The sequence below is a fragment of the Toxotes jaculatrix genome, chromosome 4, assembly GCF_017976425.1.
Source record: "Toxotes jaculatrix isolate fToxJac2 chromosome 4, fToxJac2.pri, whole genome shotgun sequence".
Taxonomy (NCBI): domain Eukaryota; kingdom Metazoa; phylum Chordata; class Actinopteri; family Toxotidae; genus Toxotes; species Toxotes jaculatrix.
This window is the reverse complement of record NC_054397.1, coordinates 12065560-12093112: the sequence shown is the minus strand read 5'-3', so window position 1 is coordinate 12093112 and position 27553 is coordinate 12065560. Positions and strand designations below refer to the sequence as shown.

At 40.5% G+C, this 27553-nt stretch overlaps 1 protein-coding gene across 3 annotated transcripts in view; it reads left to right on the top strand.

Moving 5' to 3' along the window:
- The window catches only part of ndst3 (N-deacetylase/N-sulfotransferase (heparan glucosaminyl) 3), a 42698-nt gene that overhangs the window by 11178 nt on the left and 3967 nt on the right, over nucleotides 1-27553 (top strand). For all 3 annotated transcript variants that reach the window (XM_041036718.1, XM_041036719.1, XM_041036717.1), the window contains exons 3-12: nucleotides 2148-2235; nucleotides 3752-3906; nucleotides 5464-5649; nucleotides 11017-11145; nucleotides 20853-21035; nucleotides 21661-21757; nucleotides 22711-22834; nucleotides 23417-23591; nucleotides 24020-24190; nucleotides 24865-24974. In XM_041036718.1, coding sequence (XP_040892652.1) covers nucleotides 2148-2235; nucleotides 3752-3906; nucleotides 5464-5649; nucleotides 11017-11145; nucleotides 20853-21035; nucleotides 21661-21757; nucleotides 22711-22834; nucleotides 23417-23591; nucleotides 24020-24190; nucleotides 24865-24974 — 1418 coding nt within the window. The remainder of the gene's footprint in view (nucleotides 1-2147; nucleotides 2236-3751; nucleotides 3907-5463; nucleotides 5650-11016; nucleotides 11146-20852; nucleotides 21036-21660; nucleotides 21758-22710; nucleotides 22835-23416; nucleotides 23592-24019; nucleotides 24191-24864; nucleotides 24975-27553) is intronic.

Genomic DNA, 27553 nt, shown 5'->3' with positions numbered 1-27553 from the left:
GTCACAGCAGCAAAGAGACAGATTCAGGCACCCAGAATATATAAAAAATCAAAAATATAAAGACTCAAGATAAGATTTACTGTAGAAAGTAAATACTATAAACAAAAATGACAATATACACAGTGTGATCAGTACATACAATATTGAACCAATTTCCCAGAACATGGTTTGTCAGTGAGATCCTTTTCAGGAGTTCTCAAAAGATATCTATATCTTAATGCAGCAAAGAAGAAAGTTTTTAAATGGTTCTTTGCTCATAATGGCATGACCAGTCAGAAATAGAGGTGATAAAATGTTGACAGTGTGATAGTTGAAGGGCTAAAACATGCAAAAGCAGCTGTACAGTCTCACAAAAAATTTTCTGCATGACTTCTGTTTTCTTCTATGGATGTTAGGTAGCAGAATACAAATGAAGGGTTTGAGCTAATACACCGATCAACCACACATTAAAACCAGTTACTGGTTTTAATGTTGTGGCTGATCAGTGTATACAGCACACTTGGATGCACACCTACACTGACACTCACAGGTACCAGCACACACGTTAATAATGCATTTTGACCAAGTGCATTGGGGTGTGTATATTGAGTTACAATGCAAAGCACTCGGCTACAAACTCAATTTAATTCTTAAGTCTTTGTATCCACATGTTTACTTGTGTGTGGATAGGCAAATCTGCGTGTGTATGTGTATGTGTGTGTAAGATGTAGAGGATGTCATAACAGAGGAGACAGGGGATCAGATTAGGGAGCTGTGCACATCTGTCAGCATGCAGCCATCTTCAACACCATTAGATTAGAGATAATGAAGACACTCTGTGCATGTGTCTGTATATTTGTTAGTTTGGGACACACACAGACACACACAGGAGGAGGAAGGGTGTGAGAGAGAGAGAGAGAGAGAGAGAGAGACTGCCTGGAACCGATTCCTTGCTCTGACATCAGCTGCTCAGGTCTTGTAAATCAGGGAAGGTTCCTGGGGATCGATTAAAGGCAGCATGACAAAGACTTGTAATAGAGATGTGGCACGTAGCCCAACAGAAAGACAGAGCAGATTGAAATTTACCGAGAATGTAATAGTTAAATATAGAAATGTGAAATAGAAATAAACAAAAATATTGTGTGGGAGCAAACAGTGAGAAGTGCAACAATGGCAATGAGATGGGGTGGGGGAGTGCTAGGGAAAGAGTAAGGAGAGAGAATTGTAAAAAGAGAGAGAGAGAGCGATCTTTCCTGCATGCTGCTTCAGCCTTCCTTTCAAATTAGAACAGCCCCGTCTCCTGAGAATGTGACATTTTCACGAAGCAAGCGAGGGAGAGATGGAGGTTCAGAGAAAGGGTGGGGGTAGGGGGGTGGGGGGGGTTGTGTGTGGACGGGGTGGAAGACAAATGGGGAAGGGGGGCAGAGAGGCGACTGCAGGTTCTCAGAAGCGGGAAGATGGAAGTGTAGAGGGCAAATCAGAACGAGAGGAGGCAGCAGCAGAGGAGGGAGAGAGAAGGGGTGGAGGTGGGTGTACAGAGTTTCACTTGGTAGTGTTAGGGATGGATGGAGAGAATGATGAGAAGGGAGGAGTGTGTGGGGGGCGTTATTAGTCCACCCTCCAGAGGCTACTAATGCACTGACCTTCATTAACTCGCATTACTGTTGGTGTGTGTGACTGTGTGTGCGACTGTGCAACTCTCTTTAGTTAACACTCATTACAGAGTCTTTGTTTAAAGGCCAGTAAACTAATGAAGTCATCAAATAAGTGGAGAAAATCCTGATTCAAGTATTGAAACCAGAGCCTGAGGTAACTTTAAGGACAGGGACAGCCACTGAAACACAGAAAACAGAAGAACGACAGACAAAATAATCAAGCATACTGTAATAATAGCGTGTTTGTCACTGCCGCCATTGTTAAGCCATAGGATAAGCACTGATGAGTACACGCAGTCATCGTGATAGTTCTCAGAGGAACCAGAGTTCACTTAAATATACAACAGAGAGACATAAGACCTGAATGCGACAGATCAGGTGTTTATCTGTGCAAGTGCAGGCTGGGGAGAGATGAACCTGATATACTGTGCTCTGTCTGCATAGTTGAGGCGGTTGAATGTGATTCTGTCACTAATGTTCATTCTTTTATTCTATCCATCTATCCATCTACAGGCTCTTCTTGATGTTCAGAAACAGCTGCGTTCTCAGATCTCCAACTTTACCTTCAATCTTGGCTTCTCTGGGAAGTTCTACCACACAGGTATGTTCTGCTTATAGGTTTTCCATCTTAATATACTGGTGCCAGATGTACACAGTATCACTAACATATGATGACTAACAATAAAACTTTATTGTTCCTACCTTACTTCATTCATTTATTTTTTTTTTAAAGATACTCAAAATGTCATTTGTCCTAATGTTAGAGGTGAAGGTTTTAGATAAAATTTGCTGTCATTTAATAATATCTATCCATGTGTTTCAAACTAAGCATACTATATGTGGTAGTTTTTTGTAAAAAGGTGCTTGTTTTCACATTTTACTTTAATTTGTGACACTAAAACATTTTCTCCCCATGGTCATGCACAGACCTTGTGGGGCTAAATATCTTTAACCATCTTTATTTGGTCTCATGAAGTATAAGGATGAAACCAATTTTTCTAAATGGAAATTTTCATGCTAACATGCTTTGGCACCTGGCACAATCAATGAATGATCATACTAGTCAATTAACATGATATTAAATGATCTTTATAATAAGATGGTTGGTCTGTTGGTCTGAGTCAATAAGCGTAGTTAATTACTATGTTATAAATAACAGCTTTTTTAACTGTGAGTGGTTGTGATACAAATTGTGTGCCTTGCAGTTGGACGCATGGTAGTCAAAACATACCATTTCACAGTTATTATTATTATGTTTACAGTGATGGTGTCTGTTGTGCATCTGAATATACAGTGCATTGATATTAAATAAAAAAAAAAAAAAACTTTAATAGAGAGGTGATGTATGTACAAAAAAAGATGAAAGATAAAATCAAGACCTAAAGTTATTCAGTTTAGGTCTGATCATTGTAGTAAATCTAATGTATTTATTTACAGTACTAAAAATACATTTAAACAAACTGCACATGGAGCATAACACTTACAGGCAGCAATAAACAAATTAAACAGATTTACTAAAGAAAAGATGAATTTGCATTACAGTGGTCTTAGTGGGAGTTATCAGTCCCACATGGTTATGAAGCCTATACTGTGTATATGTGTTAAGTTCTCCTGTTCATCATAATTTTTTATCTCATACTATCTCTAGATTTTGAGTTATGGGGTAATATTTATTCAGGCATATTTGTGGGGCCGCAACATACTGCTGTGCATTCTTTTGTGGTTCCAAGGACAGATTTTATTGATTTTCTAGTTAAAGTGTCTAAATCTGCAGCAAGAGAACAGAGAAACTAGGGTGCACTTGAAAAGAAAAACAGAGGTGAGACATGATTATAATTAGAAGAAATCTGACATAGAATGGAACATATTATCATAGCATCTGTTATTGCTATGGCATCACTTTTCATCACCATGGTATCAGACCGCCACCTAATTTAGCATCACGACCTTAAGACAACTCAGTTGCTCGATGATATCCTGTAACCTTATACCAGGGAGAAGCTGTGTGTAACAAAAAAGAATGTAATATGGTCTGAATCTATATGAAGCATACTCCAGTACATGTTTCATTCTTTGTTCTTTTGCCCTTGTGCTCATGTGTGTTTTTGCGTGTGCAGGGACAGCGGAGGAGGATGAGGGGGACGATTTGCTGTTGAAGTATGTGGATGAGTTCTGGTGGTTCCCCCACATGTGGAGCCACATGCAGCCTCACCTCTTCCACAATGAGTCCTCACTGCTGGAGCAGATGGTCCTCAACAAGGAGTTCGCTCTGGTGAGATGGATGCACATGCACGCATGCACGCACATCTCTCGCAGCTGTCTACTTTGTTGTTGCTTTTGTCTTGTGTGTCGTTTTAATCATGCTTGCTTCCCGTGATTGCATTTTCTTCAAGGATGTCTGTTGCTGTTTTGTAATTTGTACTTTCTTTGCCACAGCAGATTACAGACACGATATTCATGTGAACTCAGGGACTGGGAATTCACAGCCTGTCTTACGTGTTTGTTAGGTTTTTGTTTAGAATGTGTTTTAGTTTACATGTTTCGCAGATGTGTTCAATATGAACCTTCCCCTATTATGTTTATGAAACAAAAAGACAAAATGTGGGAGGAATTACACGTCCTGCCAAACATATTTTGCTAATGCAAATTACCTGCATATGAACAAATCTTTAAGGGACTAGTTTGGATCTAGTATGCAGAAGGAAAATAGTTTTACTTGAAATGCATTTCATAGACTGCGGTCCCTGTTATCACGATTTTCAAGTTAACCCTCTGCCCATCACACACATCCCAATCTGTTCGGTATGACTGATGAATGTAGATTATGGTACATATGGTACATGGTTAGACACAAGATGTTTTAAAAGCTCAGCTGTTGTTACATGTTTACTGTCAGCGTATGAGAGAGTTGTATTTTTCATTTGTTGTTTATATCTAATATAACTGGTTTGACATATGTATACAGTACCGTATATTGGCTGGCTTTCCTTTTGTTTTCTCTGTCCTCTGTAGGTAATGTAGGTAGTGTTTTGTGAGCCCGTGTGGGCCAGGCACCTTCAGGTGTGTGACATTTGACTAATGAAACAGCATCATTCACACTTCTGTCAGCACAAACAGTACGAATGCTTTTACAAATTGTTCTGTCATGTACTCATTTTCTAAAACAAAACAAACAAAGAAAAATATCCCAGTTGAGAATGATGCACTTGTTTTGATGGGCACACCTGAGCCCTGTTTAATCTGAAGTCCACAAGGTCGAGTGCTTTTGTTGCTCTGCTCGGTTTTGCTGTGCTTTGCTGGTATGCGTGCGTGCGTATATGTGTCTGTGTGAGTGAGAGCTGATGATTTCTGTGACCGTGTCATGTCACACATACAGTACAGCGAGGGCGGGGGTTGGTTCATGTTGTTGAAGGTGAACGTGATCATAAAGAGTGATCCCTAACCTCTATTGTACACACACATACATATGCCGCTCCCTCATCCCCTGGCCACTGATGCTTAGCTTTGACAGTGTGTGTAGGTGTGTGTCAGAGCCAAGGACAACACCATCAGTCTGCGAGATGTACCCAGCAACCATCCACCCTCACACTCACACACATTCTCACACAAACTATATAATTTTTAATTTTCAACCCGAAGGCCAACCTCGTAACAAACACAACACAAACCACATGCTTCTTCTACAAGGTCAGACTGTCGGACTCTGTGTGTTTATGTGCTATCATGTTCTTTGCCAGAGTTGTAAATGTACTATAACTTTTGTGTTATTGTGTATAACCCTCATGTATGTGTCTGTGTGTATGTGCATGTGTGCCCCCCCCCCTTCCAGGAGCACAACATCCCAGTGGACATGGGCTACGCCGTGGCCCCTCACCACTCAGGTGTCTACCCGGTGCACCTGCAGCTGTATGAGGCTTGGAGACGCGTGTGGAACATCCGGGTCACCAGCACCGAAGAATACCCCCACCTCAAGCCTGCACGCTATCGCAAGGGCTTCATCCACAGCAACATCATGGTGAGGAGACAATGCTGTTAATCACATGTCTGTGAAAAGCCTCAGGGCATGCATCAGCATCACTGCAAGCTCACACATGCAAATGTGCTTTTCCGCATTCATATCCATAAATGCACTTTGATCAACTGACATGTTTCTGCACATAAATGAAAATTGATTTGCACTTTCACAACTACCTGTGGATTGGATTTTCATAACAGAAGGTTTCATGTTTTTTTTTTGTGAGACTGAATGCCAGAAACACTGCCACAGGTCTCATTTAAAATACATTTTGCAGGCAAATATCTTTATGATTATTTAATATATTTCCCTACTGTTTTGATTGTTTTTCCTGCTATTTTCATCTTTTATAGGGCTAGAGGTGATATTCATTAAGCTTGTTGTTCCACAGTTGTTTGCGATGGTTATCCCTAGATGCAAGTCAGTGTTGGTGATGTGTGTAGACACATTTTATAAAATGTGCTGGTCTGGCAGACAGAGGACTGATGCGTTGTTGTATCACAAAAAAAGGTGACTCAGGTTGGTCAGGTAAACATGATTAATATCAGAGCCAAGAGCTTTTTTTTGTTAAAGTTATCATGTGTGTTTTGTAACACAACACCACTGATCATGCAGGGGTCATGAATCAAAACTAACACTCAAAGCACGTTATGTAGCATCCTTGCCTGCCAGGAGGAAAAATGATTTGCTTAATTCATCTGACTGAAATTAAAACAATGAATTATAAATTGTTAGAGGAACAAAATCAAAGCGAGCTTAAACGCAGACTCATTTAGTCACAAGCGTCAGTTTAGATATGTTGCGCCTCTGCTCTGTTCTTTTATCTTACTTTGAAAAGTTTTTCTCCGCTGTCTCTTTGTGAAAATAAGTGTTTGCTGAATAGTAAATAGTGTGGTGATTGTTTTTCGCAGTCTTAAACAGAAAATCAATGATGCTGTGCATGGTGTGTAACCTCTCTGTTTGTGCACGTGTGTATGTGTGTATGTGTGATGATGGGAATTCTTTGACCTCCTCTCACCACAGCATGCTCAGCTCCATGCTGATTCAGTATTTAATGGCTTCCCAGTGTGGCTGAAGGGGTGAGCTTTTCTGTGCGCATGCATTTGTGTGCATTTGTATATGTATGTATGTGTGTGTATGTGTCAGGATGTGTGTCACAGAATGAGGGTCTAGTAATGACAGCATTTTTACACTTTAATTTTTCAATAAATGATTCATCAGTTACTGTTTGAGACAGCAATAGAATAAAACTCCTGTCACCCTTTTCACCTTAGCAAGTCGTCTCCATCCCTCCCTCTGTCTGTCCTCCTCCTCCTCCTCTTCATTCACTTGTCAGTCAGGCTCTTTGTCAGTGTGCACAACTGCTCTCTTATTGACAAAAGAACCAATCACATCTGACACCAAAATTACCAGTCCATGTTGTTCTGCTGTGTTTGGGTCTTGAGCAAACAATTTGCACAGACAGCTATGTCAGTTTCCTAATCAGTCCTAGAAGTCTGCTTTTATTTCTTGTCATCTTGTCACAGAGTCATAAAAGACAGCCACTTAATCCAGCTTCCTTTCAAAACAATAACAAGATGACAGTTTGACAGGCTACAATGTAATATTATACATTATCAATACTAAGGTATTGAGAAGCATCAGTGAATCACTGAATTAAGTAAAAAAGCCACTGAACAAAAATACATATTCAACACTTTAAAATATACTATATCTCAAAGAAAGACATAAAATGAAAGAAAAAAAGTTTATTTTACACGAGGAGAAAAGATTTTATAAAGAAAAGCTGAAGAGGAAGTAGAGAAATTAAATTATATCACCAACAAAAATTACTGTCAAGCTTACCATCAACCCCAGTGATGGATGCAGCTATTCTCCAAATGCTGTTTTCGAAGCTTTTGTTCTTATTGTCTTTGTCTTGAAATAAACTTCTTTTCTATTTTTCCAGCTGAGAATTTTGTTCATGCACCAGAATCATACTGGCAGTGGGCCAAGGACACATACAAATCAGATTCATTGTTGATAGCTGGTGGTCACGTAGAGTGAGCTTTCATCAGCTGAACTGACAGGAAATGAAGGAACTTGCCACGACTTGTTGATCATGTTGCTTACCATAAAGTCAGACTCCAGAGTGAGGGAAGAAAAACACCGCTGACACCCATCAGTCCTGGACAGAGACTGTCCAGCGCTCTGGTACCAGCTGTTAAGGTCTGCTAAAGGAATCACTTGTAGAGGACATTGTCTCATAGGCCTCCAGTATATGCTGCCCCCCCACCCCCCAGCTCCATAATTATCCCTCAGAACAACATATATATCCATGCGACCGCTGGCTGTTCTATAGCTTTTGATTACATCACATGATTTTCATAAGCATATGGAGTTTGCTCAGTTGTCATGGATTTGTAGATCCATGATTAAAATTTTCATTCCTCTTGTTGCGTAAAAGTTATTTTCATACTCATCATAAACAAATTAAGTTGAGAAGTTCCAGAACAACTAATAAAGTGAGGTTCAGTTGTTTTGTCGGCAGCTGTTTCTAAGGTGAACTTTGAAATTTTTACATAGCCGAAAAAGTCCCCTAAGTGTTCAGAGTAAAATGACAGAAATTGGAACTTAGCGATCACCATCTGCTGAAAAAGCTCATGTGATATGGTCGAAAGCTACACAACAGGAACTAAATGGACCTTGAGGTCTCATTGCTATGTGAAATTCTATTTACAAAACAGGAGAAATACACAAATCCATTCTAGTAGCCATTATGAAATTTATAAAACTAAGGAGCAGTGTGAAAACAGTGCATGAAAACAGAGAAATGCCCTTCTCTTGCTCCAAGACATTGCATGCTGCACTGACTAAATAGCAAAGGGAGGGTAGGAAAAAGAAAAAAAAAAAAATCAAACTCAAAACGCTCATGGAGGCGGAACATTTTTCTGAGGCAGTTTGTGTGATGGTTTGTGTGCGTGTGTGTATGCGTGCACACCTCATTCCATGCTGAATTTGAATTTTAAATCACCTCACAATGAACCAGCTGCTAAGCTCTCTGATTCTGATAATTCATCTAGCCTCCTGACCTCACGTAAACTTACTCTGGGACATCAGTTACATTCCTTCCCGTTTCCTTTACCTTTCACTTTTTTTTTCACTTTCAATTTTTCTTGCAATTTCTGTCTATTAATCTCCTTCTCCTCTGCCTCTCGCTCCATCTTTGTTTGCTCAGAGGAGGACAGGACGTTGTCTTAAGGCCGTAAAATTGGTGTTGGTGTGTCTCTGTCAGCAGATTGAGAGCCACCCACTGGACCCACAGTATCAGAACAAATCAGACTGAGATATGGGATTGTGCTGCATGTTTGTGTGTGTGTGTGCACCCGTGCAAACACACATACTTGTGTGTGTGTGTGTGTGTGTGTATTTCTTTTTAAAATGTACTATATCAGTTTGAGCTATAGCTCTGTGGATAATTGGTTTGGTGAAATAGTGCTGAGTGTCTGTGGCTCTGGTGGCCTTCTCTCTCTCTCTCTCTCTCTCTCTCTCTTTCTCTCTCTGTCTTTCTCTCTGTCTCTCTTTTTTGTGTGTGTGCGAGTGTGAACGAGTGCAGTGTTTTATAGATAAACCAATATCTACGCTTCCAGCCTTTACTCTCTATTTCACACAGAGAAGTGCTCCACAAGGAGTTCACAATAAAGACTTTATTCTTTCTTCTCTTCTCTTCTTTTTTCTTCTCTTCTCTTCATTTAATGATCTAATGAAAAGGCGATTAATCCATCAGCTATTAAACACTTGATCTAGCACCCCAGTGCTGCTAGACTTTCATGGTTGTTTATGTCTTTTAGGGAACATCATTTAAATTTTTTTTAAAGTATAAACATAAAGAAATTAAAATATATATTTACACTGGCCTGAAGACTTTTTGACTTGTCTTATTACAGTTGAGGTAATCTATAAAGACTCCCTGATGATTCTAATTTTAAACAAAAACAATGTCACTGCTGTTGAATCAGTTGCTTATCCAACCGTAACAGTGATTTGCTTGTAGCGATAAAGAGAATCTGAAAAATGGACATTTGGGACCTTGCTTTTATCAGTCAAGGCACAGACTGTATGCAACTCACACAAAAGGCATGTACGGTGTACTTTTAGTATTTTCACTGCCATGTGTGCACAGTGCACCTGTTGGAGGTGGGATTAAAAGTAATCCATTATCATCTCCTCCCGCGTCAGTAAACAGCAAGTCACCAAAATACCGAACAGGTGTAGGTGAGGGGAAAAAAAGTAAAATAACAGTGCCCCAGGAAGATTTAACTTCACCAGAGCAAATCAATGCATTGTGCTATGCACCTGCTTGAAAATAGGGTCTCTGCTGCTGTAGTGAAGTAATCTCCGCTGGACAGCTCTTCAGGACTCATAGCACAAGTACACTAGAGGCAGTAAATGGCGTGTCCTTTGACAACCCTAATTTGGCTCTTATGGGCCTTTTTTCACAGCAGACATGTTGACTTGTCATTACAGGAAAAGCACAGGAGGAACTCATAACATTTAATGACAGTTCCTTTTTATTTAAGTGTCCCAGTAAGCTGTGTCAGTGAGCCAGCATGTACAAATGCAGAGTCCTGGAACTGGAACACCTAAATGGAACGGAGCCATCATTTATGTTATTAATTACACCTGTGCATTTTATCCTATGACAAGTCAAAATGCATGCTATAAGAAAGATCTGTTACACTCTGCAAGGATGTGAGTTGAGCCATCTGTAAAACTGGCACCTGTGCTTCTTCACTGCGATAATTAACATTACCATATGCTGCATGACACAGCACGTCAGAATATCCCTGACCTGCTCTGCTGCCCGCTTTTCATATTTAGAAACTGCTGTGTAGAAAAGCTTGACTCTAAAGCTGTGCATTTTATCCATACATCTGTCATCTTTTATGCTGCCAGCTAAAGTATTTCTATTTTAAGTCTCCTTTGTATCTGGTTTGTTTGTGCGTTGGCCTTGAAATAGGTGACTGATCAGGACTTTGAAAAACCTCACACAAAACCATCTGCTTTAGTTTCCTTTTTAATCTAAAGTCATTGTATCATGGGGATTTCGTGTGCTAGTTCAAGGGAAGCTCCACTGATTTTACATTTTAAAGTTTGTTTATGGAGTGCAATACAAAATCAGTGCAGCACACTTAGATGGGTCATATAAAACAACAGATTTTTCTGCCATAAAATCTCTCTTTTTTTATTTAAGAAACGAGTACCTGCTGATCATACTTAGCTTGGCTGACTGTTATCATAAGCTATTTGTTCATTTGCACTTACTGTATAAACTGAAAACATTAACAACTCCTTTTGTCGCATGTCTCTGTGTTTGTGTGTGTGTAGGTGCTGCCTCGACAGACGTGTGGCTTGTTTACTCACACCATCTACTATAAGGAATACCCTGGCGGACCTAAAGAACTGGACAAAAGCATCCGTGGGGGAGAGCTGTTTCTCACAGTGCTACTCAACCCAGTGAGTCAGAGAAACCACACACAAAATCAAACACACACTCTTACACATGCAAGCGGATATACAGAGAGAGAAACAGGGAGGGCTGTTACTTTCTGTTTTGATTTTTGCACCTTAAAGACCCACCAACTGGGTTTCCCTCTCCCTCTCTCTCTCTCTCTCTCTCTCTCTCTCTCTCTCTCTCTCTCTCTCTCTCTCTCTCTCTCTCTCTCTCTCTCTCTCTCTCTCTCTCTCTCTATAAAGGTAACTTCCTCTCTGTCTGGTTCATTCTTTTTCATTTTTGCTTTGTGTGTGCGTGTTCGTGCGCGCGTGTGTGTGTCTGTCTCTTTTCCTGTCAGGGGCTGCTTCTCACTGTGGAGCTGTGTTCATCTCCCCACTTTAAATTAGGTCTCACCACAGGGGGGTTGCTGTCACACACACACACGCGCGCACACGCACACACATCCTCCCTCCCTGCTGCGTATGTCAGCTCAACTCGATTCTGCTTTGAATTAAGGAACAGAATTAGGTTTTGGTGGCAGTTAAGATGCTCATCCATGTGCTCGTGCTCACAGGCGCATGCACACCAACTCTTTAAGGTAGAAGAAATTCACAGGAATTATCCCCCCCAACAATCTCTTTCTCTGAGTCAAACCGTACACGTGCACATGCACAAACACACAAAGATGCTCATGGTGGAGCAGTAGGCTGTATTGAAGTGTCAGGTAGGGGAGTGCTGAACTAGAGGAGCTGTCAGAACTCAGGGAACATCACAGAGTCAAGTGCAGCTTCTCACAACAACCCAATCTAGGGCTTTCTTCTCTCTCTGCACCACTTTGTCTCTGTCTGTTTTTCTTTTTGTTGTTTTTTTTAATTCTTTCTTATTTTCTTTCATTCTTTTGTCTCTTTTTCCTGACATCTTTCTTTTGCTTCTTTCTTTACTACTTTGTGTTTCTCTTTCTTTGTCTTCCATTCTTCACTGTTTTGTTTATTTGGATGTTTTTTCCCTTCATTCTGTCTCTCTCCTTTGTCCCTGCATGTCAGCGTATCCCTGTTTGTTTCATTGAGCACAATGTTTTTCACTGTTTTCAAATGATAACAACATATGAGATTTGCATAGAAATACAGTTTATGCTTGTTGTACTACTCTCAACTGACAGTTGATATTACAAAGTAGAAATCTGTTTATATCCAATTCAAAATAAGACTCCTAAATGTTTAATTTTTCTTTTCCAAACTTCTCTGTATTAGGTTGCACAAAAAGTCCTCAGGTCCACACGAAGTGAAGTGTTTTTACATTTCCTCGAGCAGCAACAATGGCTTTCTAATAATAGGCAAAGAACTAGGTGGCTGATATGGAGTGAAAATTAGAGGGAGCGTAATTTACCTTTTCCCGTCTAACAGGTGCAGTGATTTTGGGGGCTGAATTGCTTGTTATGTATTGTTATACTAAGTGAGACAAATTGTACGAATACAAGGACTCTGTTGGGATATTGTACCAGACGAATGGTCGCCTAAGCACATAAAAGTCCTTCTCACATCCAATTTGAACATGCTCCACTGAGTGAAATGTGATAGGGACTAATAATTAGGCGGCCTTTCGCAAACCTGAACCTCTGTGGCTGTCAGTGTGAGCAGCACAAGCCAACATGACTAAAGCTGAACAAACATACATACTTTTAGGAAGACCAGCAGTTTTATGTTTAGAGCTTTTGGTTGAAAATAACAGAGACTGTTAAAGACTTCCAGGAGAGCCAAGGAAATACCAAGGGTTTTATTTCCAACAGGGCACTATAACCCGTGGGAATGTTTTTTTTGCTGGTGATTTAAAAGAAGGTAAATGATCGCTTGGATAATCATGAATGTGTTCTTATAAAAAAATTACATGAACCCACCCTCCCCTTTAAAACTTCCCTTGTACAAAAAAAATCATAGTATATACTGGCTGTCGTTTGGTTCTTAAAATCACCCGAAAGGACCCAGAAGTGTGTCTGTGTGTGTGTGTGTGTGCATGTGCGTGTGCGCGCATTGACCAGCCAAACCTACTGGTAGGACTTATCCATCAATCAAGGTTCCATTAGTTGTGACGTAGTACCCCTTCCTCACATAATGGCCCAGAAGACACAGGAATGCTGATGATGTACTGATTATAATGATAGTAATGATGGTCCTGGTAATGTTCGCAATTATCCGCCATGTTTTGGTTTTAAGTGCAACTATTATAATGTAAAGAATGGTGAGGTTCATTATAATAGTGTAATGCAATAATAGCATTATATAACAATGATGATAAATTATGCTTTTTAACAGTTTTCTTAACTGAGTTCTAAAATGAAATTAAAACAACAACAAAATTAGCTGCATCAGAAAAATGAGACATTACAGTAAATTAACTGGAAAAAAAGGAACAAAACCAAAAAAAAAACATGGTGGAAAAACATTGTTTTGTAACAATATTAATGCATTTAATGATTTTTGTTGCTCTAGGCTTTGGTATAAGCAGACTGTTTGTGTGTCTTTGTGTGGTGTTTTCTCGTTTATGTATGTTTAAAAATTCCATGTTTTGACAGTAATATAGCTTATATATTATCGTCCATCAAAATGTCACCCAATTTTCAGGTTATCATATTGGCGTCATTATAGTTTTGTTGTTGTTAAGCTGTGTGTTGCTGAGGTGGTGATTAGTGCCAGAGGGCAATAAACAGATACCTGTGTGTGTGTGTGTGTGTGTGTGTGTGTGTGTGTGTGTGTGTGTGTGTGTGTGTGTGTGTGTGTGAGAGAGTGTGAGAGAGTGTGAGAGAGAGTGAGAGAGAGTGAGAGAGAGAGAGAGAGAGAGAGACTAGGGAGCCAGCAGGGGACATTTTGGACGGTCATTGCTGGTCATGTCATAAATTATGCTATAATTAAGTCTAAAACTCTATCTTGAATTTATTTTAATTGTAGCCAAGAGTTAACCTGCTTGTGTTTGAGCGGCAAAGTTCCTATTCTCTACTTTGGATATTGGACTTCAATAATTTAACCCTTGGCCTCAAACCTTCTCAATAGCCCCCTGACAACTTCAGCCTTTTGTTCATTTGAGCAGCTTTACTTTTTGCGTCCGTCATTTTGAAGTCTGACGTCAAAATTCAATAAGTTACCAGTGGATCAAACCCACAACCTCAAACTTTCAAAATACTCCTCTAATACCTTGAACCATTTGGCCCGATACTTATGAGCAGAATTTTTTTTTTTTTTTAGAACCTTTGCTTCTCCACTTTGGGTGTTGGACTTTAAAATTCACTGAGTCTCATAAAGATTGAACCTCAGAACTTTGAACGAAGTTCAGCACGTTTAGGGAGACATTCAAAAGCCCTAGGAGATAAAGGTCAAATATCTGACCAACAAGCTCATTCTCTTAGAGCACTGCTTTGGAAGGTTTGAGGTTGTGAGTTTGATCCTTTTGAGGCGCAACACCTTCAGTGAAGGTGTTGGAAGTTCAGTGAAGACTGAAGAGCTCCCAGTGTGAAGGGAACTCATCAGTGTGGTGGGTTTGTTCACAACCATAAGGTGATAGTTGTGCGGTGTCTGGTGCAAATCCCACCTGTTGTCAGGACCTGGAGCTTCAGTCCTGCTCGAAAGAAGGCAATCTTTATCTTCACCTGATCCTTTTATTTTACCTCATTGTTTTTCTTTTTTTTTAGATTTGAAAATATTTGTATTCCCCTGCCTTCTTCAGTTTAATGCAGTGTGAAGCTTGAAACTGTGTTACTTAGGAGACTGCTTCCCTCAGTATGCAGTTAGTTAAATAGCCAACCTGTAGTGTAAAAGCCTGCCTGGGGCTATGTTAAAATCCGTGCTCCAACCTACGGAGGCAGTGCTGAGTATGAACTTTAACACTGAAACACCTTTGGGTCAGCTCTTGGCTATAATTAAATAAATTCGAAATAGAGTTTTAGAGTTAATTATAGCATGGATTATGGCATGATGAACAGTGGACCTCCAAAATGTCCCCTCTTGTATCACTCGTCCATTGTTGGTGAGTATCGAAAGACTGAGAGGTCCACTGTTGGATAGGTATGCAAGAAACACACACTCACACACTCATATATATTACATAAAAGGTTTGAAATTCTTCTTGAAAGCCAGAAACACACAGAGGCTAATTACATTTTTTTCAGTTCTTTCCGTGATCTTTTGTCCTTCTTTCTCACTCCATCCTTTTCTTAATCAGTGCAGTAAAAGATGAAACTCTCCTCTTGTTGTATCTCTTAATGAAGAGACCTATTAAACATAAAAGCAATTTAAACACTAAATGAGAGTTATCTGCAGTGACGTACGTCCACACATGCACATGTACAGAAGGATGATTCATTTGATTGCCTGTGCCTGCAATGTTCCCATTTGCAGACGCACAAGCTTTCATTAGTGTGTGCAGTTTGTGTGTGTAATCAATAGTGTTCTGTAGCTCACTGCTTTAGTCCCCCGGGGATTTCCAATTGTTTGATGATCTGCACATTGGTAACATTGTCACTTCCCATTCAATGACTTTAAATCACATTTGGCCTGCGGTGGCAGTTTACCACTGACAACAACCAACATGTTAGATGGGTGTGTGTGGTGCATGCGTATGTGCTGCATGTGTGCACGTGAATTTGTGCATATGTCTAAGTGCGTTTGGGTACTTTTGCATCATTCTGGGCAGCATCAGCAATCATTGAGCTCCCCATCTCACATAAGCTCGACAATCGATTGGCCGACCTAGACTCTGCAAACAGCCAATAGGGCACAAGTCATTCCCCAATAAATGGCCAGGGAGATGGTGAGAGAGAGACAGGGAGAGATGGGTGAGAAGGTGGCAGACAGATTGAGATTTAATTTTCAGGTCACGGCATCTTGTGTCACTTGAGAATCCAGACACATACAGAGAGGAAGTGATGCTCATACAGACCACAGAAACACACACCAACACACACCAGTGCATGTTTGTGTGTCAGCATCCAAGTATCTGCATATGTGTGCATGTGTATGTTTGTATAAATGTGTGTCCAGCTGACATAAGCAGAGCTGTAGACATATATCAGGGCTGACATTTAGCGCTTAGCTCTGCCACTAAGCTTATTAGCCAAACACCAAATATCAGCACAATCTCCCTCCTTCCTAGTCTTGTTTTTTATCCAGCGCACACCCTCACATCCCTCACCCTTCCTCTCCTGTGGGGGTTCTCTCGCTCTCTCTCCATCTTCTTTACTCTGTCTTTTTCTAATTTTCAACCTGCGCATGTTCCTCACACGTGAATTTTCTCTTTTGTCTCATTTCCACTCCTTCCTTCCCTTTCTCCGTAGTCCTGCTGATTGCTACTGAAGGCTTTGGCAGCTCATCAACACATACAGGCCCTCAAACACACACACACTCACACTCACACACACACAGAATAAGCCACAATCCAAACAGGAGGAGAAATTAGAAAGTGAGAGTAAAGCAGTGAAAGACGCCAGAAAGGACAGGGCGAGTGGATGCTGACTGGAGAAGGCAAAATAAATTGAATCGAAAGCATTTGCTGTTTTGACGTTCAGCTTTCAATTATCCACTGATGAGACAGAGACAGCGAGATGGACTGTGAGAAGGAAAGAGCGAAGAGAGCCACTGCAAGAGTGAGAAGGGGGAAGAGGACAATGAAGGTGGGAGGGAGGAGGGAGAATGAAAACGGGAGGGGGTGGTGTAGGCTTCTTTTTAGTAGCAATAACAATTCAATCAAGGAGAAATGTATGTGGAACTAAGTGGTCTGTAATGGGAAACAGGCTGCTACAGCTACACATTGAAGAACAGAGAAAGCAGCACAGAAGGCCGGGACAGGGAGTGAGAGAGTGGTAGAAGAAAGAGGATTACAGACAGACGGTCTAAACATCTCTGTTCTTCACTTCATTGCATTACTATGTCCATACTATAAACTAACTGTATAGAGTATGTACTATAAACTCATACACCCATACTTATATAAACTTACATATGTAAAATGTATACTGTTCTGCACTAAGTACACCTAACTGTTTTATACTAACAGAAAATTATATAATATTATATGTAGAGAGATATAATACGTCGTCTGCAGAGGGGTAGTGAAATTTTTGGTTGATTAGGCAATTTTTTAAATCTATTTGTTATTTTTTTCCCCACAAATTTAAATGTCTTTAAAAATACGTTAACATGAATTGAACATATTTATGGTTCAGGCCAAGGACAGTTTCGGGGTCCTTGGCCTGAAAAACGTTGAAGACCCCTGAATTATACCACTGCGCATCAATCAAACTGCACTTCTAAAATACTAGAGTCACTTAAAAACACACAGCAAACAGATCATTTCTGTGGCTGTCTCACCAGTGTCCACAGTAATAGTTAATAATTTCCAGCTGTGAGCAGCTTCTGTATTACTTTTGTCCAATGCATTATGGGACAATAGTATCCATCAGCAATTCTTGGAAATGAAGGGTTTTTCAGGCTGTGTCCCAAAGCCATACTGCTTATTAATTCTATACAGTACAGTGTGTGCTACATACTAATCATCGTGATGTACTGCTTTAGCAGTTAGCATACAAATAAATCAGCACACTGAGTTATTCTAACAGGAAATCATAGCATATATGCAAAATCAGACATCAATCAAACTGCGACTTTAGAATGCCACAGTCAATTAGATTTCACATACCAAAAGCAAAATGTGTTTCTGAACACCCACAATTGGTTTTATTTTTTCCAGCTGTGACCGACCCCTCCATTTCCTTTTTTACTTACCCACTATTCTGCCTTTTGGCAGAATAGTGTCCACTGACAGCACACTCAGAAATTGACCGTATTTGGTTTGCATACTCGTCTTAGAATCAGTATGTAGTATGGTACTGATGGTGTAGCTCTAGTTTATTGTTTAAGCTTCTGGTCACACAGACCTTCTCTGAACAAGTTTTTGGGCTTTTTGACTCCAGTAATTTAAAATTTCTTTTAGAAAATATGATTCTTCCTACTCTGTATCAGACAAAAACAACATTTAGATAGATAGATAGATAGATAGATAGATACTCAACCAAGGGCCGGTAAAACAAGTAATTTCTTCAAAAATGCAATCATGTTAGAGGGGATTGGAACATGTCACAAACTCAAATACATGACTGATGTTCTCTTAATCTTCCAAGAAATGGCATTTGTGTGTGTGCCTGTGTGTGTGAGCGCTTGTGTGCCTGCGTGTTCATGTGTATATGGATTTTGAAGAACATCACTCCACATTGGACTGACATGCTTCATCAGAGCATCTAGGTCAGCATGAGATCGGAGAGAGGGGTGAAAAAAAAAGAACCATCAAGTGACTTTTTGTAGCAGACGAGAGAGTGAGGGCGAGACATTAAAAGGATGAGAGAAGAAGAATTAAGCTGCATATGAGAGGCAATGAGAGGAAAAGACAAGGGACAAAGATTAAAAGAGGGAGGCTGTGGGCTGGGGTTTATTTCTCTTATTTCTACACTTCTCTCCCAGTCCGGCTCCAAGTATGATTTGAGCCCAATTCTGGTGTTAAATTATTAGCACAGTATTCTTTATTAAAGGAGCATAGGGGACTCAAAGCAATTCAATATTCAGGAAATGAGACGTGGCACTAGATGCTGAGAAATGGTTTATATGGTTCAGATAATTGAATTCTTAGCCACAGTGAGTCCTTCCACTGAAAGGCTTTGGGGCTTGCACAGTGTCGAGAGATTAACACACTCACAAATGGCTTTTTTTTTTTTTTTGTTTTTTAATTCAGACCCACCTGCCAAAGTTAGTCTCTCCATCTTTCCCTTTGTTAACCCTCTCTCTGTGCTTTTTTCCCTCTTTTTTTCCAGCAATTACTAACACAAATCATCTTCTCTCTCCGCCTTTGTTTAATTTGGCAGCCAGTGCTAAAGCCCCATAATGAATGTTTCCATGTTCAATAACACTCTGACCCCCCCCACTTCTCTTTTTCTCTGTCTTTCATGCGCACACACACACACCTGCAAATGCACTACACACGTAAATACACTATACCCTGTCTTCTCGCAGCCTGAGTCAGACATCATAGGGTATTGAGTGGTTCGAAGGGAACATAAATCACTTTTTGATCACCTAGCCTGCTTTCAGAAAAAAAAAAAAACACACAAAACAACACAAAAAGGGAGAGGAGTGTGACTTCAACATTGTTTATAGCATCTTATTTACTCAGGTCAGATTTGTCTGCATTTCACGACAAGAGCTTTTCATTTTATAACATTCATTCATATTTATGATGTTACAATATTCACATAGTTTTTTTTGACATTACGATTCACTGGACAAGAGGAGCAAACAAACAGTTTTTAGTGGTGTGTATTTTTGTTGTTCCTGGTTGAGTGCTTGGTGATGCCTTGACAGTGGTTCCACATTGTTGCTCTTATATCAGCTAGATTGATATGAAGCGGGCAAGGCTGGATGGTGCGCTGCTGGTTTGCTTAGAGTGAGCACAAGATAAGAAGGCAGTGGCAGATGCACACAATTGGGCTGGCATACACAAACGCACAAATGCATAAACAATTACCCTGACATGCACAGACACTCACATACGCATAAAAAATCACATGCATCCCCTCGCTCCTCTCTCTTCTTTCTCTGTTGCTTTCTTTGTCACTAAGACACACACAAGTGGCCACACACACGTCTGTTCCTCTTTCTCCCTCCCACGGTGTCTCTCTCACACACACACACACACACATTCCTCCCATCAGTATTCCGAGGCGATCAGTATTCTGAACAGCTTTCCAGGTCGGCCGGACGCTGATCCATCAAACCCCGACACTGTGTCGCTTTGTATCTACGGCAACCTTCAGCGTTAAAGAGGAGCACCGACAGTCTTCTGTCACCAGGAAATTCACTGTGTGTGTCTTTGTGTTCACACTCATAGGCATTCTCCCAAATACACTGACGCACAATCATTCATGCACATACAGACACACACATGCTCACATCCACCAAATAATTCATATCTTAATGGCTGATGTTACTGTTTCATCCAGATACTTCACATTCCCAAGCTTTCTCCAATCAGAAAAGAGGCGTGTGTGTGTGTGTTTGTGTGCGTGCGCGCGCATTTGTCTGTAGCAGCTATCTTAGCTTGTCTCTTTGATCAGCCTATAAAAGCACTGAGGCGTGGACAGATAGCCTGGACCAACACACTATCACTCCTTCTGAGTCTCTCCTTCTCCCTCACACACATTAACCGTCATGAACACACTCCGACACACTCAAAAACACTCTCCCGTGTGTGTAGCTGCATCTCTCCCATCACCCAGTGGCTACGAGGAGTATTGTGCTGCCTCCTCGGCTTTATCAGTTAGGAATACATCGCTTTCAGTTTATCTGTTCTCGGGCTTTATCCGTGAGACTGTATTGCTCTGAAAGTTAATGTATAATCTTACATAACAAAAGTGAGTGTGTCACTTTGCAGCGTGGAAGCAAATATTGATACCCAGTGGACAGCTGCTCTGTTAGCGACTTTAAAACCATCACACACTGAGAAATAATCTGGTTGCCTTCCACCGCAGCCACAACAACAGTAATTAGATTTACTCACTGCCTCAGTTTTTCACAAACTTTGGAACTTGGGAAATGAGATTTTGACTTTATTACAGTTTTGCACAATACAATAAGTATGTATTTATCTCCATTCCCTTTCCCTTCTCCTCCCTTACTCTGTCTCTGTTTCTCCACTCCAGATCAGTATATTCATGACCCACCTTTCTAACTATGGCAATGATCGACTGGGTCTTTACACGTTCGTCCACCTGGCCTCCTTTCTTCGATCGTGGACAAACCTGAAACTCCACACACTCCCACCCCTGCAACTCGCCCACAAATACTTCCAGCTTTTCCCCGAACAAAGGAACCCTCTCTGGCAGGTGTGTTTGCATGGGTGTTTGCCCACATGTATGGGCTTGTGTGTTTCTGCATGTCTGTACTTTTTTGTTGTGCATTTGTATGCAGTGAGATGTTCTTATTATGTAGATTGAAAAATATTGAGGAAGAAAACAGACTGCGTGAGGTGTGTGATGGAGTGGAGAAAAAAGAATTCATTTTCCATGAAATGACTCAACAAATCCCTGAAATGTATTGGTGTACAGATGATCGAAAAACTGGATTGGTACTTTAATTTTGATCCGTTTAAGTATGCTAACTTTGTCTCAAAAGCCTGGAAAAGAAAGTGAACTATTTAACTAGTATTTGCTCTTATTTATTCAAGTAAGTGTTTTTGCTGGTGATTTAAGAATTTTGTTATAATCAATAAAGAAATTACGATTTGATTGTGAAAGTTGTTCAAGCTTTTTTTTTTGCCTTTCTCATTGTTTAAAAATATATATGCTGGCATATGACTTTGTGGTGTCTGGGAATAGCTGGTATGCATGACACAATAACAAGAACTTCATTCATTCATTCTGTGTAGTAAATCCTTTGTGCACTTATGACTTTGTATGCATCACTTTGATCATCACTGTAACCTCTAATCTTTTGCCTCTGCTCCTACAGAATCCATGTGATGACAAACGACACAAAGACATCTGGTCTAAAGAGAAAACCTGTGACAGGTTACCCAAGTTCATGGTCATAGGACCACAGAAAACAGGTAAGCTACAGACAAACACACACTCAGACATGCACGTGCAACAAAGAGACTCCTTCTGTGTGCCCAGGTGTCTGCATACTACACATCAGAGCCCCATTCATTTAATCCCCCCCGCTCCTTTGGTCCTGTCAGAGGAAGACAAAGGAGGAGGCTCTTACCTCCTTTCTTCTACCCACATACTATCTACTTTAGATGCACAGAGATACAGTACTGAGCTACCACCCTCTCCCTCTTTCTTTTTCTTACTCTGTCTCTGTCAGTGGGACAAAAAGAAGAGGAGGTTATTAACAATCTTTATACACTATATGGGTCCCAAATGTTGCATCCATTGTGATTCCAAGAATTCTAATTACTGGTGTTTGGTTTGAGAGGTGAGGAGGCTCCATAATGCTGCTAATTAACCAAGTGATAATTTGCTAAATGGGAGGAAGGGTCATTATAGCAACATTAACAGCCCAACAACAATTCCAGTACAATAATTTCTCATTTTATTGAAGGGTATGCCTCGCATGTCGGGGACATTGAAGTAAATAGGACACAGGGTAAGGGGGGCATGTTACAGGATGTGTAGGAGTAAGTGTACAGGGAGCGGGGCAAAAAGAGAGCTGCTGAGGGTGAAACAGAGGGCACAACCAAAGCCCCAGTGCTGATTGGTGTCAAATGGTTTTGAATCATTTGATGGGGAGGCCTGTGATCATTGCATGCGCACGCGCACACCCACACCCACACCCACACCCACACACACACACAGACACTCACACTCAGAAAGTGTATTCTCAACAAGATATAAATCTTGCAGAGGGAAAAGTCATCCAGAATGGATCAGTGGTTGACAGCTCTCACACTCACTGACACACACGCCCACGCACACTGAGATATACACATACACACATGGACTACTCTCTGCTGAGCTGAATTAACGAGCCAGTTATGAATTATGCCCTTTCTTCCAGGAACGACAGCACTTTATCTCTTCCTACTCATGCATCCCTCCATCTCCAGCAACTTCCCCAGTCCAAAGACTTATGAGGAGGTCCAGTTCTTCAACACCAACAACTACCACAAAGGAATTGACTGGTGAGAACACACCCACGCACACATGCTCACGCTCAACCATCTTTCATTCTCTCTCTTTGCCTTTTATTAGTTAGAGCCTAAGGTGAAATGAACGATTATAAACATCCCTTATTTATTTTGTGAGGTTCTTACTGGCTGTTGTGTGTCTTGCAGACGTCAATGATACATTAAGCAGTTCAAAACAGTTCAACAGCGTCTTCAAAATGATCTTTTAAGTCTGGAAACATAAGCCAGGAGACATATGGCTGCCTAAATTGACCCATAAATGGGTTACTTTGCTGACAGAGACACAGCTGGTGCCTTTTCCGAAGTCATCCAGAAAAGACTTGACTCTGAAAATTCTTCATTAAACACTGTTCAAATTATATCGTCAACTTTATGGTGGGCTCATTGTCTAAGCACCGATAAAAGCTCTTACTTCGTGACTTTAGAAGTTGTGTGTGACTTTGAAAAAAATGTGTAAGAATTTAGTAAATTTACACTCCAGATGACTGGATGTGATGCTTCTTAATGAGGTGTACATGGTGAATGTGTACATGCATCATATACTCTTCTCAATTTTCTGTGTATCTGTTGCCTCAGGTACATGGAGTTTTTCCCTGTGCCCTCTAATGTTAGCACGGACTTCCTGTTTGAGAAGAGCGCCAACTATTTCCCCTCAGAGGAGTCCCCAAAGCGAGCTGCGGCCCTGCTGCCCAAGGCCAAGATCATCACCCTGCTCATCAACCCCTCTGACAGGGCCTACAGCTGGTATCAGGTACATACACAAACACACTTAGAATATATTAGATGCCAGTGACCCCACTTGTATTACTTTTAACTCTCTACAGCTTCCTACTTCATCATAAGACGTTCTTTATCTCTATACTGATTTGTATTTAGTTATTTTCAAAAATTGTGTTTGGAGTCTTATTTCTCTTTGTGACTGTGGAGTTAGTGAGCCTGGTTTATATGCACATCTCAGTTTGGGAAATGTCACACGATGGTGAAATCTTCTGCATAATCCTGTTTGATTAATGAGACATGAATGTCAGCGGCATGTTATGTCATTGTCCACAATATAAAGTGTCCCTTGTGCAAGATTGTGAATACAACACTTGATGTTCAAGAGGTTGGATGACAGCAGTTGTTCAGTCATAGCGAGTTCTTTGAAGCTCATCTGGCTGTATCCGTTAACCTCCCCAGCATCAAAGAGCTCATGAGGACCATGCTGCCCTGCGGTTTACCTTCTATGATGTCATCAGTGCAAGACCGGGAGCACCAGCCGAGCTGCGCTCCCTACAGAGCCGCTGTCTCATCCCCGGTCTTTACTCCACACATCTAGAGAGGTGGCTCACGTACTACCCTGCTAACCAGGTATGCTCAGGCACAGATACAGGCCCACAAGGACATGTACACAGACAGTTGCACTCTGTCGTTGTAATGCCGAACACATGCACAGATCATACAGTCTGTTATGTTTAAGCCTTTAATTGGTTTTGTAAGATGTGAGCTGTTCACAGCTTTTGAGGATGTTTGAAGATTTATTGTTGAGATTAACTGACTTCATTGATGTTTATTGCGATAAGGGACTCAGTTGAAGGAATGGCGACTTTCCCTTTCAAGTGAATGGGAAAGTGGTCTCAGACTTTTGGACCTCACTGTATGTATACACCCAGTGTCCATTTTATTAGGCACACCTTTGCAGTTTAATGCAGTCCAATACACGTCCTTCCATGAAGTCTAGTTTTACAATGCCTGTAACGATCCGTTTTTGTGATCACCGTCACAGATGTGTTATTTAAATTATAGGTTTTAGCACTTAGTGCATAGATAGTTTTGGTATTGTACTGGAGTGCATTATTCTGACAGGTGTTTCTAATGTTATGCTCTGTTTCCAGCTTTAGTGGCAGTTATTAAAGTGGATCAAGTTTCAGTGAAGGAGCTGTCTCTGTGCTTTTATTTTTACCCAGGACCTGAATGGGTTGCAGTGCACAAACCAGTTAGTTGAACAGTAGCCAGTGTTACATTGTTAATATATCTGTGTGTAGGTGTTGATCATAGATGGCCATCAGCTGAGAACTGACCCTGCAGCAGTAATGGATGAAGTGCAGAAGTTCCTAGGAGTCACTCCTCATTTCAACTACTCCCAGGCCCTTACGTAAGTGCCTCACCCAGTATGTCAGTCTCTGCTTCCCTCTCCCTCTCTCTTCCTTTCTGTCTTCAGTGTCTTCGATCCCTGGCATCCTGGGGTAAGGGCATCTTTCATATGGCATGCACTGTAATAGAAATGACTGGACAGATTCCATCTGTAACAAGACCCTAAGCCCAAATCTGTGTGAAGCCTGACATCTACTGGTGAACAGTGAAGTACCAAACTGGCCATCTCCTCTTTTTCCAGTCTTTGGTGCCAGGTGGTGTCACTCTCTGAATAGTACAACAGACAGTGACATCACCTGGCACCAAAGATCAGCCAATAGCAGATGGTCAGTTCACTACTTTCTTTGAGCCATGAAATGTGCAGCTTTACACAGATTGAGGCTTTGTCAGTATTTGTAGGATAGGGAAAAGAAATTCTGTGCTCGCTGAATAGAGCACAGAGGATATGTGTACAAGATGGGCAAGAGATAATGAGATGAACAAGAGGGGGAAAAACAGCATGGAAGAAACTGATGGTAACATGATGAATACAGGCATTTATTCCACTTAAAACTTATCATATGTATGTTGAGAAATTCATGGATATAATGGCAAATTAACAATACAAGACAGTGTGAAGAAACATAGGGAGCAATTGTTTGCAATTCATTATTTTTATTGAGGCATGAATCTGGAATCATTTCCAAATGCGTTAGTAATATTAACGTCTAATTACATTGTTTAATTTTGTCATGCACAGGTTCATGAAGGATATTTGTATTTTGTAACGGAGTCGTGAATTTGTTTGTGCAACAACAATTTGATGCCTATTTTTATCAAGAGACAATCAAGTGGTGAAGTCTCAGCCTCCATAGCTGCTGGCCCGGGATCAAATCCCAACAGAGCACTGACTGTCCTCTCACTTACACATCCTGCCTGTCTGTGTCACAGCTGTCTTTAAAAAAAAAAAAAAATGAAGAAGAAAAGATTAGTGCACTGCACAATGTCGGTCCAGAGGACCTAAAACAGCAAAGACACCAGTGCCAGTAACCAAGATAAGTCGCTGCAGTAATTTTTATGAACTAAAAATATTCTCTGCTGTTTTTCACAACAAACTAAAAAGACAGGTTTAATTGTACAGCCGATATATATGATGTGTGCCATCACAAATAGATCATATCCTGCTAGTATACTCAAAATTTACCTTAACAAGTAATGTGGAAATACAGTGCAGTTTATTTAAACATTCCTCACCAAAAATAAATGGCACTGACCAGTTGGTCTCAATCGTTATTAACACAACTCAGAAACAACATCACATGTTTATGTGATATACTGTACAACCAGTTTGTTCAGATATTAATATGCGTAATGGATTCCTAAATTATGCATGTCAACCAAAGTCTTTTTTTTTTTTTTCTCAAGAGAATTAGCTTTCACTTCTTGACGGTCTGTTTCAACTCATCCTCCATTAGAGATGTTGCATGTGACCTTTAAGTTTGAGGGAAGCGGTAAACTGTTTATTTCTCAAGCACCACTCATCAGAATGCAATCTGCCTGCGAGCCCTCAAATCTCCAGACAGGGACATCTAGAATTTGTAGCTCAGATTGGGACAGAGAGTGCCTCTGTTTTGAATCACAAGCCCACATGCATACAAATAATTTGTAGAGAGATGCATTTTGACAGAATAATAACGAAGCTGTGTGTGCGTGAGTGTGTGTTGTGAGTGAATGTGTGTGTGTGTGTGTTTTGGGTGAAGAACGAGTCATACAAAAGCCTAATCTTTCTTTTCTCCTTCTCATTCTTTTGACATCGCAGCAGTCTGACAGATCCTCAACACTAGAGCCTATTTATTTAATCCCCACTCTCCTTTCGTCCTCCTGTCCTGTCAGAGAAAAACTGAAGGAGAACCACTTAACGCTTTTTTTCCCCGCTTTTATTCACGCACTGATGCATGCAGATAAAGTACAATATTTGCATCTTTCAGTCACATCCACTTTAACCCTTATACTCTGACTGCCAAATGGCATTTAACAGTAATGTATATCTTTATATATCTTTGCTCCAACTGAAAACTCAAGGTGCATAAATGTACATATATATGTAAATATATATAATATATGCACAAACTCTTTCAATATTTCACATGTAAATGAAATAAAATAATGTGTTTATATATATATATATATATATGCATACCCTACATACACATGACAAGAAGCACACGCATTTACAAGGATACTTTGCTTTGAAAGTTACCCACCGTCTCCTTGCCTGTGACAGGTTGTCACATAACACGCTGCCAGGTTGCAACAGTCTTTGCACTCTGCTAATGAGAAAAGCAGTATGGTTTCAGAAGGGATGATCAGCGAGCCAATAACAGGAACATTATATGTAAGAATATTTCGCCTTTGCCTTTTTTTGCTGTCATAAATTAAAGATCAATCTCAGGTAAAGTTATTCCCCAGTAATTATACATATTTTAAGAGCCACATTTTAACAGTCACTTTCTAATAGCGAGCTTGTGATCACTCTCTAGAACTGGTCATGTGCTGTCCCTCTCTCTCTTATTGTTTTTTTTGTCTTTGCCACAAAATATT